Raw genomic sequence first — 12088 nt, 5'->3', positions numbered from 1 at the left:
TCCAGAAGATGTACAGCCCAGGCTTTAGGTGAAAGAGATTAGTGAGGATTCTGCTCCACCGAAACAACAAAAGTGACGATCCAAATACAAGTGATCTGTACGTGAGCCCCAGCAGAACAGACATATGCAGTGTTTGCTCATCTTTCCATCTTTTCCCGAAGAAAACAAAAGTTGTTTTGGGTCGTGGGAAATGAGAGTATGTTGTACTAGCATACAAATTGAGCGAATGCATGCGTGTGCAACCTTATCAGTGCCATGCAGTTGATTCTGTAAATTGCACCTGTTGAAACACAACATTTCTCGGCAGCCATTTATTGTTTATTGGTTTTTTTTAAGAGCTACACACAGGAGCATTAGCTTGCTCACATTTATCTGTGGTACTTACACTGTAGGAATATTTACCCAGCGTAGTCATATCTCTTACATATGAACAATGAGTTGCACTTCATTTCAGTCCATTCAACATCAGACAAGATGTTGGGTTGTCACTGATCTATAAATTATAGGACACTTGTCCAGACACTACTGTAATTTATTTATATTTTGCTATAATTTAATTTTAACTGTACTATTTATTTGAATTCACCTATTTAAATATCCACAGCCCTTCTGCTTATAGCTTCTGCAAGGAACTTGCCACATCAATATTTGGAAAGAGAGAAAAAAAGTACCACTAATTTTTATAACTTCTTTTCATTTGATAATAGAGTTTTTAAACATTTTTTAAGTGCAAATATTTTTAACCAACAATGTTTTGATAATTTTGTAAAATTTTCTTTCTCTTTCTCTCTACTTGTGTATCCTATCTCTATCTTTCTCTATTTGCATTTCATTTTAGTTATTTTATTTTTTTTTCAAATTTCCAACACAGCTGAAGGAGAAAGTATCATCTCTATTTATTATTTATTTAATATTTATGATGAAATTATGAACTGTGACACAGTTGTAATGTATATTTATTTTGTAACGTCTCCATGTGTTTGTGAAGTCTTAGTAGTCTTGAAGAACTTTGGCGATATAAAAATAAAGACAAAAAACATGTTTTGGACTACAGAATAAAATATGATTATCGAGGGTTTTCCTTATACCAGCATTTACTTCCTATAGGAATGTACAGAGAAAAAAAGCAATTCCAGTACTGTGGAAACCTACAGCTTTGACTCTTACCCTGTCCATCTCGACAGGAAGACGACGTTTTCCTCTGGATCCTCTTGTGCTTTTTTTTTTTTTCCTTTATACCTCCTCAATCTCTCAGTAGTGGCCAAAAACTGTTTCCCCTGAACAATCCTAATGAATTCCAAAAGGATTATTTTTACTTTCTTGCTAAACTTATCTTTGTCGGACCATGGGAAGCGGGCGGTCGTTTTTGCGGCGGGGCACAGAAGACGAATACCAACCATCCTGACAGAAACTCTTGAACCACAATGTCCTTACTCGACTAGCATCAGACAAGCATACACCCGTGTAGCCTTATACTAGATTTTTTTATTTCTTCGATGCACAAAGTGCCACTGACCTGTGCTTTCGTTACCGACTCCGCCCATTCAGCAACCACACTACCCTCGGGTCATGTGACCGTGGCATAAGTGGGGATTGTTACAGATGCCTTTATTCCTTTGCCGTGATGGCTATACCTACACAATATATTCATTCTGTATTTAAAATAAAAAAGACAACAAAAAAAAACTATATATAGTATATAAACATACATATATTTTTACAGTGTAATTGTTAACTCTTTTTCTCTTATAATAGCTAAACAGAAACAATATCTTTCCAAAAGCTGTGAGTCCTACTATCGATAGAAGACTAAATAATATAAAAAAAGACAGACCCAGTTAACTGTGGTTGCAGGATACAATGTGTTTTATAATATATAAATGCACATTTCTAAAGCGAAGAATACAAGGATGTTTGTAGAGTTTCCTATTTTCTGGTCCGAACTCACTGGGCCTCTGTATGTATCTCAGCCGCATTAATGGGACAATGGTTAACAGATTAGTCTTAGGCTGTAATCGTTTAGACGCATTGTACTGTGCTGAAAGTTCTCCTCGGTGGATCTGTCTTTAATATTGTATGGTGTTGTGCAGTTCTGGTGGGACACGCCACACTTAGATACGTGTGTAAAATGCCAGTCATCGCAATGACATCTGTATGACTCATAATAGCAAGTTGTGAAATGAACATTGTGCCTCTATTCAGCCGGTCGTTTTGTTAAATACTAAACAGCGGTCATGTTGCTCATTTGCTATTATGGCAGCAATATTGTGATGGATAGAACATGTGTGCACTTTTCAAAAATCTTGAATGCCAACTAATGACCTTTCAACCAAAAGGTTTTTCTTTGTGTGCGCATGAGAGTGTGGGGGTGTGTGTTAGTAGAATTTTTTTTTTTTTTTTTTTTTTTTTTTTTTTTTTTGAAAAAAGGTACAAATGGCTACTGGATAACTGTTCATTGCTTCAACAGAATTGGGATAAATATTGCAAATGTCTTAGACTTGTTCGTTGTTGTTTGATGTGACTCTGTATCCTGTCTGAAATGTCAAATGCCCTTTGACCAACATCTTTTTACCTTGTTGCCAGTACAAAAAAAGCCCTTATCCATCCAAAATTGGATGTACAATATCAGATCTGTTAACTCTCGGCAACAAGGCCTTCGTTAAAGGGAAAAAAGATGTGGTTTGAGCATGCCCTCACACACAGAGAAAACAAAGGAGATGCTAGTTGCATAAATCTTTGTCCATTTCCACAGAATGTCAGATCAGCCTCATTCGCCTCATTCTGTGTAACTTTTCTGCTGGAAAGATGTATGCATTGCATTTCAATACCACAGCGTTTCCTTTGGTTTAAGAGCAATCTGAAGACGTTGTCTATCTGTAACGGCAGAGCTTTCTTCCTTCTGTTAAATTGCGTAGAGGGGATACTCACTACAGATGTCATATCGTCTTATTAAGATGGGAGGAACATTTCTATCTGCTTATTACTACTGACGTGAGATAGCCTAAAGCATGTGTGAATTATTCTTACTCAATGCATGCTTCTTAAATGCCTGCTGTCAGTGATGATGAGCAGCTACGAATGTTGCACGGTGAGGTTGAGTGTGTTGAATCTGCCTAATAATGTAGCATGTTCTCTGGAGCAGTGTAGCATCTGCAAATAAAAGTTAGCATATGTAACCCCTCCCCGGTGAACCAAATAAGGGTAGATTTAGCACCTTGTACTTGAGAGTCCGGCCTTTCTGAGACTTGTGCCAACTGTAGGTCAATTAAAATGGTTCCTCTGTCATTTCATGAGAAAAATAAACAGCTAAAAAGTCGGAAGGTACTGTTTGTCCCATTAAGCTGATATAACCAAAATGGCCCTCCTTCTGTAGGTACTGTAGCTTACAGCTCTGTGGTTTTCTCATGTGTGCCTTTTCTCGCTTCTGTCCGCTGCAGGAAAGGGTGTGTTTACATTTAAGGATGGGTTCAAATCCCACTCAGGACGCCAACTTTTTCTCCTTTTTTTTGGGGGGGGGTGGGTTCAGCAAAGTGGTGAACACCAAGAGCGGATCATATTGAAATCGATATTCAGCTTATTGTTCAACATGAAATAAATCACAATATGTAACACTATTCTTCCCAAAACTGTGATTCTGATTCAGGTATGAAATCGTATGGTGGGTCATTTCATCGAGTAATCATGGAACGTATCACAGATGAAGCATTTATGCACAGGGCATTACTCTGACAACAATGGGATTCTGTACATTTGTAATAAAGAACAGTGTTGTTGTATTAAAGAATACTTACAAGTAAATGCCGGGGGGAAAAAAGAAAGAAAAAAAATTGGTATTTTAACCCACGGCCAAGGCTTGTCCTCTTGCGTCCTTTTTACAGAGATCAGCTATTTTTACTGGTGATTTTGTAGCCACACAATGATTCACCTTTAAAAAATGTCAAAAAAAGAAATGGTACTTCCAAAAATAATAATAACAATAATAAGCACTTTCACAGTGATAGACTACATGTTTTAGTCACTTTTGTAGCAGTGGTAGTTTCATTGCCGAGGTTTTATTTCTGTAGAGCAGGACAAGCTATGGCTGTGCGTGATTCAAGCTAACTTTGGAAATGAAGTGTGTAGTTGGTTTTGGATTGTGACCGTGTTTGTGTATCCTTGTACCTGTGCTCATTGATATCAAAAATAAAACAAAAAAATAATTTCTGTTTAGTTAATGTTCATTTCATTTCAGTGTTATATATGGAAAACATAAATAAAGAGTCAATAATGTGATCTTTCTGAGTATACACTTCCTACGTGATGTGTGTGTGTGTGTGTGTGTGTGTGTGTGTGTGTGTGTGTGTGTGTGTGTGTGTGTGTGTGTGTGTGTGTGTGTGTGTGTGTGTGTACTGGTATATATGGTTTATGCGGACAAAAATGTGTATAATTACATGGGTAATACAACGTAAACATGGTTTATGAGGACAAAAAGGCTTAGAAAACATACAACACAGTGTTTTGTGAAATTCAAAAATTGCCAGTAGTTTCCTGTGAGGGGTAGGGCCATATAAAATACAGTTTGTACAGTATAAAAAACTATTATGCCTATGGAGAGTCGTCGTAAACCACAAATGCAAGTGTTTGTGTTTGTTTTTTGCTTGTTAAGTCAAAAGTTTGGATACAAACACATGCTGAAATATTTTGGTTTTGCATTTTTTAAGTCGCTGCATGATTCCATCTGTCTTGATTAATCAATTTGATAACTGAAATTCTGAAAATGATGAGTGTATGCCAATTGACTAGTATTTTCTTTCATATATTTCATCTTTGTCAGCATCATGATAGTGCTAGCTGTGATGAGAGACACCTCTGCTGGAGACAAAAAGACTACCACACTAAAAACAGTACTATCTCAGCACGAGGAGGATTCATATGAAACCTTCCAAATGAAACCACGGTATCTATAAAAACACACGTCGTAGAAATGAGATCTTCAGCACGAGATATGAGGGAATTTGCATATGAAACCTTAGTTTGGAAGCAACCATTTGCGCCAAAATATCTACTGTTCTAAGAATAACGCTTTGAGTGATCAGACGTGAATGACTAGAAATGAGATTAAATGATATACAAAATATAAATTTAGGGAATTGCATCAATACAAAACAGATATGTTTACAGAATTGAATTAATCTAAATCAGACGTGAATGACTCAGATGCCTCACAGGTCTCAGTTATGGAAGCAGCACCCATAGACCATTTTTGCGCCAAAACTCTCCCTCTCTCTCCCGGATAAATGGGCAAAAAGGCGGGAGCTGGTTGCTGAACCCCATTACTGTTCATGAAGAATAATGAGAACTTTAAAGGCTTAAAAATTTAATCGGATGAGTTTATAAAAACAAATATTCACCACCCCCCCTCAATGAAAAAATTAGCTATATAGACCAAAAATCATTTTTTGAACTGCTTGAGCTGCAGTTGACATGAGTATCTCAAAAGGTTGATGAATTACAGTTTTAGTCACTTCCTTATTGGCTTCACGAGAGAGAGCGGGAGGTTGCCGCTCGATTAGCCTGCCCTGCTGGTTTTTTTCATTTCAACCAAACACTCGGGGTATGACGTTCGTGAACGAATCTGTACTTGAATGAATCTTTTTAGTAAACGAAACGTTCTACTGGTGTTTCGTTCGTGAACGAATCTGTACTTGAATGAATCTTTTTAGTAAACGAAACGTTCCTGTACCATCCAGTGGACGGATTCTGTTCACTGCTGTGTCCTACCTTCAGCACTGAAGTTGTCACGTCGACGAGTCTGTGTTTGTCTCTCCAAGATTCGGAGCGGAGCGACAAGGCATATTGGATCTAATCTGTTGACCGACTGAACGAGGTTTTAAATTCTTTGTCTTGTTGGACAAAATATAGAAAGACAATTATACAGTAGATACTCTATTATCATTTGTGGAGAAAACGCTTATAATACTTATCGTAAATATAAAAAAAGCATAAGACCGTCGGAATGAATGACAGGATTGAATGAATCTTTTAAAGAATCAATTGAATGAATGATTCATTGACTCACAGCACAGAATCATAACTCACTGATTGCCTCAGGCGAAACAATAAACGACTACTCAGCCACTACTCTGGCGATGTTTTTTTTTTTTTTTTTTTTTTTTTTTTTTTAACAAACCAATGCTTGAATGTCAATTTACATATTTTTGCTGAAAAGATTTAAAAGAATCGAGTCACTGAGATGAATCGAATCTCCACGAAATGCAGCGACGTCTTCGTGCGTGTGACGTCAGTGCGTCAGCTGGTTTATGTTTACATCGCATGCATTTTTTTCGCAGTCGAGTTTAGTCGTCATTGTGCCCGCAGACATACGCGTTAATGTAATCGATGGACATTGTCGGTTTGCACGAGACAACCGACGAGGCCCGAATTCACACGGTAAGATGTAGACTGCGCAGCGGCAATAAGTGCCAGTGTGGCCGGAGACTCTTTTGTTTATGTCGGTGGTAGTGCAAAGCTTCTCCTCGTGCATAGACAGACCGACTGCAGTTAACTGTTAGTCAGTTCATAACACAGACGCGACCTACACATGACGGTTACTGGGTTACAACAGTTTTGCGTGAATCCGTTTACACGTTTTCTCGCTGCTCTGTGCGTTACAGATGTGTTTTTGTAGTGTCGTGTAACGGCGTGATCGGTTGTGGTGTTACATGCTAAACGTTTGTTTGTTATAAATAATTGACGGGTGCCATCACGACCTTAATAGTTCATCTGTTAGATGAAATTGCAAAGTGATATAATGTACATTTTATTTTGAGTTCGGTTTCACAGCCTCATTGAAATTTATCTGACACGTAAAATAATCGACCAGCCCACCATTTTGCATTTGATGATATTTTAATCTATGGTGTTTTTGTTGTTACCTAAGTTGACATATTTGTGGATTGTTAATATGTCCTACTATAGAACTCTATATTAAACAAAACGATACTGAACAATAATATTTGTCTTTTTTTATGAGCTCACATTTTATAAGCACATATGTATTTTACTCGTTTGATAGCCCACTTGAAACAAAAAAGTACAAAACACAAACAAAAAAAGTTAAATCGTGTGTTGTATTTCAGGTCACAGTTGTAACTAGATGGAAACTACAGAGTCAATAATTACTGAGTTGCTCAATCAGACTAAACGTTGCAAACAATGAGGTAACATCAGGTAATCTTTTAACATCAGGTAGTTGTAGGTAAAGGGTAATCCAAAACAAATCATATTTGTTTTTTAATGTTGCTGTTACTGTTATTTATTAAAAGTCTAAAGTTTTCTGCAGTTTGCAAACGTGACCATTGATATGCTAACATGTGCTGTGATCATGGTTTATCTTAATAACACATTAATAGTAGTATATTTAAATATTAAATGTATCAAAAAAGTAACAAAATGTACAAAAAGTTTTTTTTTTTTTTTTTAATAAAGAAATTCTTGCTTTTATTCAGCAAGGACTCATTAAATTGATAAAAAAGTGACTAATAACAATGTTTCAAAATATTTATATTTCAAAGAAATGTTCTTTTGAATGCTATTTTTATTATTCATCAAGTGATCATAGTTTCTGCATTGTTTGTGTGTGTGTGTGTGTGTGTGTATATATATATATATATATATATATATATATATATATATTATATTTTTTTTTTTTTTTTTTTCTTTTTTTTTAATTTTTATTTTGACTTTTAAATTAGATGGTTGAAATGGTACAGATCTTAAAATATGACCAGAAACAGCACCAAAAATATACATTCACAAATGCATATTAATCTAAATTTGAACCTAAATTCTGGATTTAATAAAAGACATATTATGTCAGCTACCCATGTGTTTTTTGTCTGCTTGCCAAAATGACAAACAAATGATATCTCTGCTCTAAATGGAGGCGCTGCCAAGAGTTCAAGTCGGGACGCAATAGCGTGCCACTTTTTACTTGGCATTGTCTGACCGCTAAAAATAGAGTGCAAGAGAAGGAGTTGAAGGCGAGTGTGAGTCTCATCGTCAGGTTATTGGCATATCAGCTCACCTCAGATATCTGACATGGACTCATTAAAGATTCAGCTGTCTTAATTAGCATTCTTTCCTTTCTTCCCACCTGCAAGACAACAGTCTGTTGGAGGTGTCATTTACGGCTAAATAAAACACGATCTTAAAACCACTACAACAGTATCGTTATTATTAATATGTATGCGTTGTTCATATAGGATATTTTGACGTTTGTTATTTGATATATCAAACTCTGTGTTTGTTTTATTAAGCTCAGTGAGAATGTTCTGCCATTTTAGTGTCAGCTTACTCTGGGTTTAATCTGAGATGCTTTGCTTTTCCCTCCAGACAGTGATAGGCACACCTCAGGACTGTCCTTAGAAGCTCTTCTGCTTTGATCATGGGTGGAGCCGTGAGCGCGGGTGAGGACAACGATGAGCTGATTGACAACCTGAAGGAGGCCCATTACATCCGCTCAGAACTGGTGGAGAGGGCTTTCAGAGCCATTGACAGAGCAGACTATTATCTGGAGGAGCACCGTGACAGTGCGTATAAAGACCTGGCCTGGAGGCATGGAAACCTCCATCTGTCTGCTCCATGTATCTACTCGGAGGTGATGGAGGCTTTGGACCTGCAGCCTGGCCTGTCTTTTCTCAATCTGGGCAGTGGGACAGGTTATCTCAGCACCATGGTGGGCCTTATACTGGGTGAGTGTACTTGCACTGCAAAAAACTATTTATTTATTGGTATTTTTGTCTCGTTTTCCAGTAAAAATATCTAAACATCCTTAAAAAGATACATTACAAGATACATTTTCCATATCTGTTGTTTCTGTCACCAGGTCCGTTTGGTGTGAATCACGGTGTGGAGCTGCATGCGGATGTGGTCGATTATGCATATCAGAAATTTGACTACTTTATCAAAACCAGCGACAGCTTTGACAAGTGAGCCATTTCCTGTGGTGCATCTTTACATTGGCTTTTAATTTCAAGTCATTTTTTTTTAATGACTTGATTTTGTTTAATGGCCACAGGTTTGAGTTCTGTGAGCCGACATTTGTGGTGGGGAACTGTCTGGAGATCCCTCTGGAGAGCCGGCAGTATGACAGGGTGTACTGTGGAGCAGGAGTTCAGAAAGAGTATGAGAACTACATGAAGAACCTGCTAAAGGTTGGCGGGATCTTAGTTCTCCCCCTGGAGGAGAAGGTGGGTACATGTTTATTCATCAACTTGATGTGTTCTTATTGCACAGCAGGTTTTAAAGGACACTTGAAATGTCAATGGTTTGATGAATGTAGTTTTCTTTCTTGTGTTGACAATATCTGCTACAAAAGCAAAGAAGAATTTAGGATATATATATAGATTTAATTTGGAAAAGACCATGTGTGCAAGATAAGCATTTAATATTTTTGGATATATATAATATTTTTCCTATTAAGAAAAATAAACGAGCAAATGCGTGACCTCAAAGCTTAAAGACATTGAAGCCACAAAACGCATACTTTGATTCCATGGGGTCCTAAAGTCCCATTTTTTATTTAAATGTATTTGCATTTTACTCACACAAAATCAATGTACACACACACGAGTAATTAGTAGTCACATGGAATGATTTGTAATTAATTAGAAACTCTTTTATAGTTGACAAAGATCACCCGGACAGGTCAGAGCTCCTGGGAGACCAAGAAAATCATCGCAGTGACCTTTGCCCCGCTGGTCCAGCCGAAGCAGAATGTCAATGGCAGACCTAGGAGTGTTCCTTTACGTGAGTACACTGACAGATCATGCCCCTGAACTCCAGTACAAACAAGGACACTAACTGCAAATGATTTTTCACACAAAAACTGTTTACACCCATTTTAGTCCAATGAGAATTTTTATCATTCTCTGAAAGTATTTGTATACCCAAATTAAAGCAAGTCTCTGATCATTTACATGCTGTTATACCAAATACAACCCATTACTACAGTGTAAAGGATAATTCACACCCACAACCTTAAATATAGCAATAACTATAATTATTAAAGTTTTAATAGCCATGCCAAGTGAATAGTGAAGTCCAGACCATAACTATAATGTTAACAACACAGAGAAACAATATTGTTGGAATCATTTTCATAACCATTTTTTTCCACCTGATGAACGATGAAAACATTGGCAGCCAGTCAAAATTCAGCTTTTAAGAGATCCGGCATTTAAAGTGGCAGATGACAAAACAAATTATAATTCTTAACGTGAACAGGCTTTATTTCTAAAAATAAAAAATATTAAACCAAAAATCTTTAGAAAAAAATTTAAAAAAAACATTAATACAATACAAATATTCTTAAGAAAAAAATAAAAAAAATTGAAAAACAACATGACTGCAGTACAAATTTTCTTAAGTATTATTTATCGTTTTGCAAATTTTTAGTGTGAAGAAGCCGTCATTCTCTTCATTAGTAATTATAAATATTTAATCAAATTTAAAGATTAAAAAAAAATAAAGTCTAGTAACTTTTTTTGTGTGTGTGTGTGTATATATATATATATATACACACCAAATGGTGGTAATCAAATGAAGGCATGAAACATTAATTCATCTTTTAAAATGTGCTGCAAAATAGAGGTTTACTGTTAAAATGAAAGCATGGAAGAAAAGTTGTGTGATATTCCATAAAAAATGGAAAAAATTGTATTATTAATAAACTTAAAAAAAAAAAAAAAAAACACTAAAGGAAACTGTAAACTGAAAACAAAAAAAAACTCTTCTTTCCTCCTCGCTTTCTGCTTTGCAGCCATTTTTGAGGTGCGGACATTGCAGGACCTGTCCCGGATTGCTATTCGCCACACTCTGCGGCAGCCCATAGTTATGGGTGAAGGACGCACAAAGAGACGGGTGTCTTTCCCAGGGGCCCGGGCCATGCACCGCTACGGGCCCCGCTTCGAACGCCGCCGCTTCTGCCGCCGTTTCTACCGCCAGTGCGTCAACTCCATTGTTCTCCACGACTCCATGATTCCCACAGCCATGGACGATTGCAACTACCCGGGAGGAGTGGAAGAGGAAGAAGAGGAAGTGGAGGAGGAAGAGGAAATCGGCTGCCGCAGAGTGAGAGAAGACCTGCCCGAGGAGGATGAGGAAGGATGCGGCGACACCGAAGACGAGAAAAGCAAAGGAGGCTGCGCTCGTGCAGAGCCTGCCGTTAATATTCTGAGGGAGAAGATTCTAAGACTCCCGTTACCTGAACCCCTGAAGATGTATCTGCTGTATTACAGAGAGAAGTGAAACGTGGCGAGAGATAATATATGCAGTGTAGCACTACGACGATTAGATGTGAAGACATGAAGCCTTTCTCTTCTTCCTCCTCCTCTTAGCTGGATTAGCAAGACAATTAAGTCCTCAATTAATGACATCATGATATCCATATCCCTTTGAGAAGCAAAGCTCTTTGATTTACGATGTACAGAGATGGAACTGAAGGACTGAGCTCATTTTCTGAATCGCCTGAGCTCATGCAGCTCTTTTTAATACAGTTTTCCCCTTGATTGAGAAGATCAAAAGTGTACGATACGATACATTGTCCCTGTGGGAATTGCTTGTAGCTGTGAGCTCTTTTAGAGTAGCATCACTTTGGGATGTGGCATAGTTTGACATGGTGGGTTGAGTAATTCTTTATAGCTTTAAGGTGCGGCCACATTTACCCTATCTTGGTGAAATCCAGTCATACCTAAATTAAAAAAAATAGATCATTCTAACTTGCCGCGTTGACCAACAGAAAGCTTCAAGCACAAAAAAGTTGGTCATGCGAATTTGCCGCGTTGACCAACAGAAAGCTGCTTGGTTTGAAAGTGATTTCTGTGTTTGAGCGGTGTTTCACGCATTGTTACTCTATTGACATTGGTCTTTCTTTGCCTATGAAATTTTGCTAATGTGACCACACCTTTACGCAAGACCCTAAAGTTGAACTCTTTTCCTTGCCGCTACTGTGTTCTCCCAAATCCTGAATAACGTCTGCATGTGTACTGCCGTAGCACACCCACATTTTGAAAGTATTGGAGTTTGTGGTGGTATGACACATTTTACA

General features: G+C 37.4%; 2 protein-coding genes across 2 annotated transcripts in view; one reads left to right on the top strand and one right to left on the bottom strand.

Moving 5' to 3' along the window:
• Nucleotides 1-12088, bottom strand: part of LOC109050245 (sterile alpha motif domain-containing protein 10-like) — an 890290-nt gene that overhangs the window by 407156 nt on the left and 471046 nt on the right. The gene's annotated exons all lie outside the window — the stretch shown is intronic.
• Nucleotides 6269-11728, top strand: LOC109048033 (protein-L-isoaspartate O-methyltransferase domain-containing protein 2-like). Its single transcript, XM_042712747.1, has 6 exons — nucleotides 6269-6429; nucleotides 8374-8732; nucleotides 8867-8969; nucleotides 9059-9230; nucleotides 9666-9789; nucleotides 10802-11728. Exons 2-6 carry the CDS (start codon nucleotides 8426-8428, stop codon nucleotides 11287-11289), a joined length of 1194 nt encoding a protein of 397 aa, XP_042568681.1. The 5' UTR covers nucleotides 6269-6429; nucleotides 8374-8425; the 3' UTR covers nucleotides 11290-11728.

This window comes from Cyprinus carpio, chromosome A23, assembly GCF_018340385.1.
Source record: "Cyprinus carpio isolate SPL01 chromosome A23, ASM1834038v1, whole genome shotgun sequence".
NCBI classification, from domain to species: domain Eukaryota; kingdom Metazoa; phylum Chordata; class Actinopteri; order Cypriniformes; family Cyprinidae; genus Cyprinus; species Cyprinus carpio.
Note: the sequence above shows the minus strand (reverse complement) of the source record. Positions and strands in the feature narration are given on the sequence as shown.

What these genes read in the sequence shown, in the direction of transcription:
- LOC109048033 (XM_042712747.1), top strand. Translation starts at nt 8,426, where the DNA reads ATGGGTGGAGCCGTGAGCGCGGGTGAGGACAACGATGAGCTGATTGAC. An exon ending in ACCAGCGACAGCTTTGACAA is followed by an intron (nt 8,970 to 9,058) that starts GTGAGCCATTTC and finishes TAATGGCCACAG; the next exon opens with GTTTGAGTTCTGTGAGCCGA. An exon ending in TTCTCCCCCTGGAGGAGAAG is followed by an intron (nt 9,231 to 9,665) that starts GTGGGTACATGT and finishes ACTCTTTTATAG; the next exon opens with TTGACAAAGATCACCCGGAC.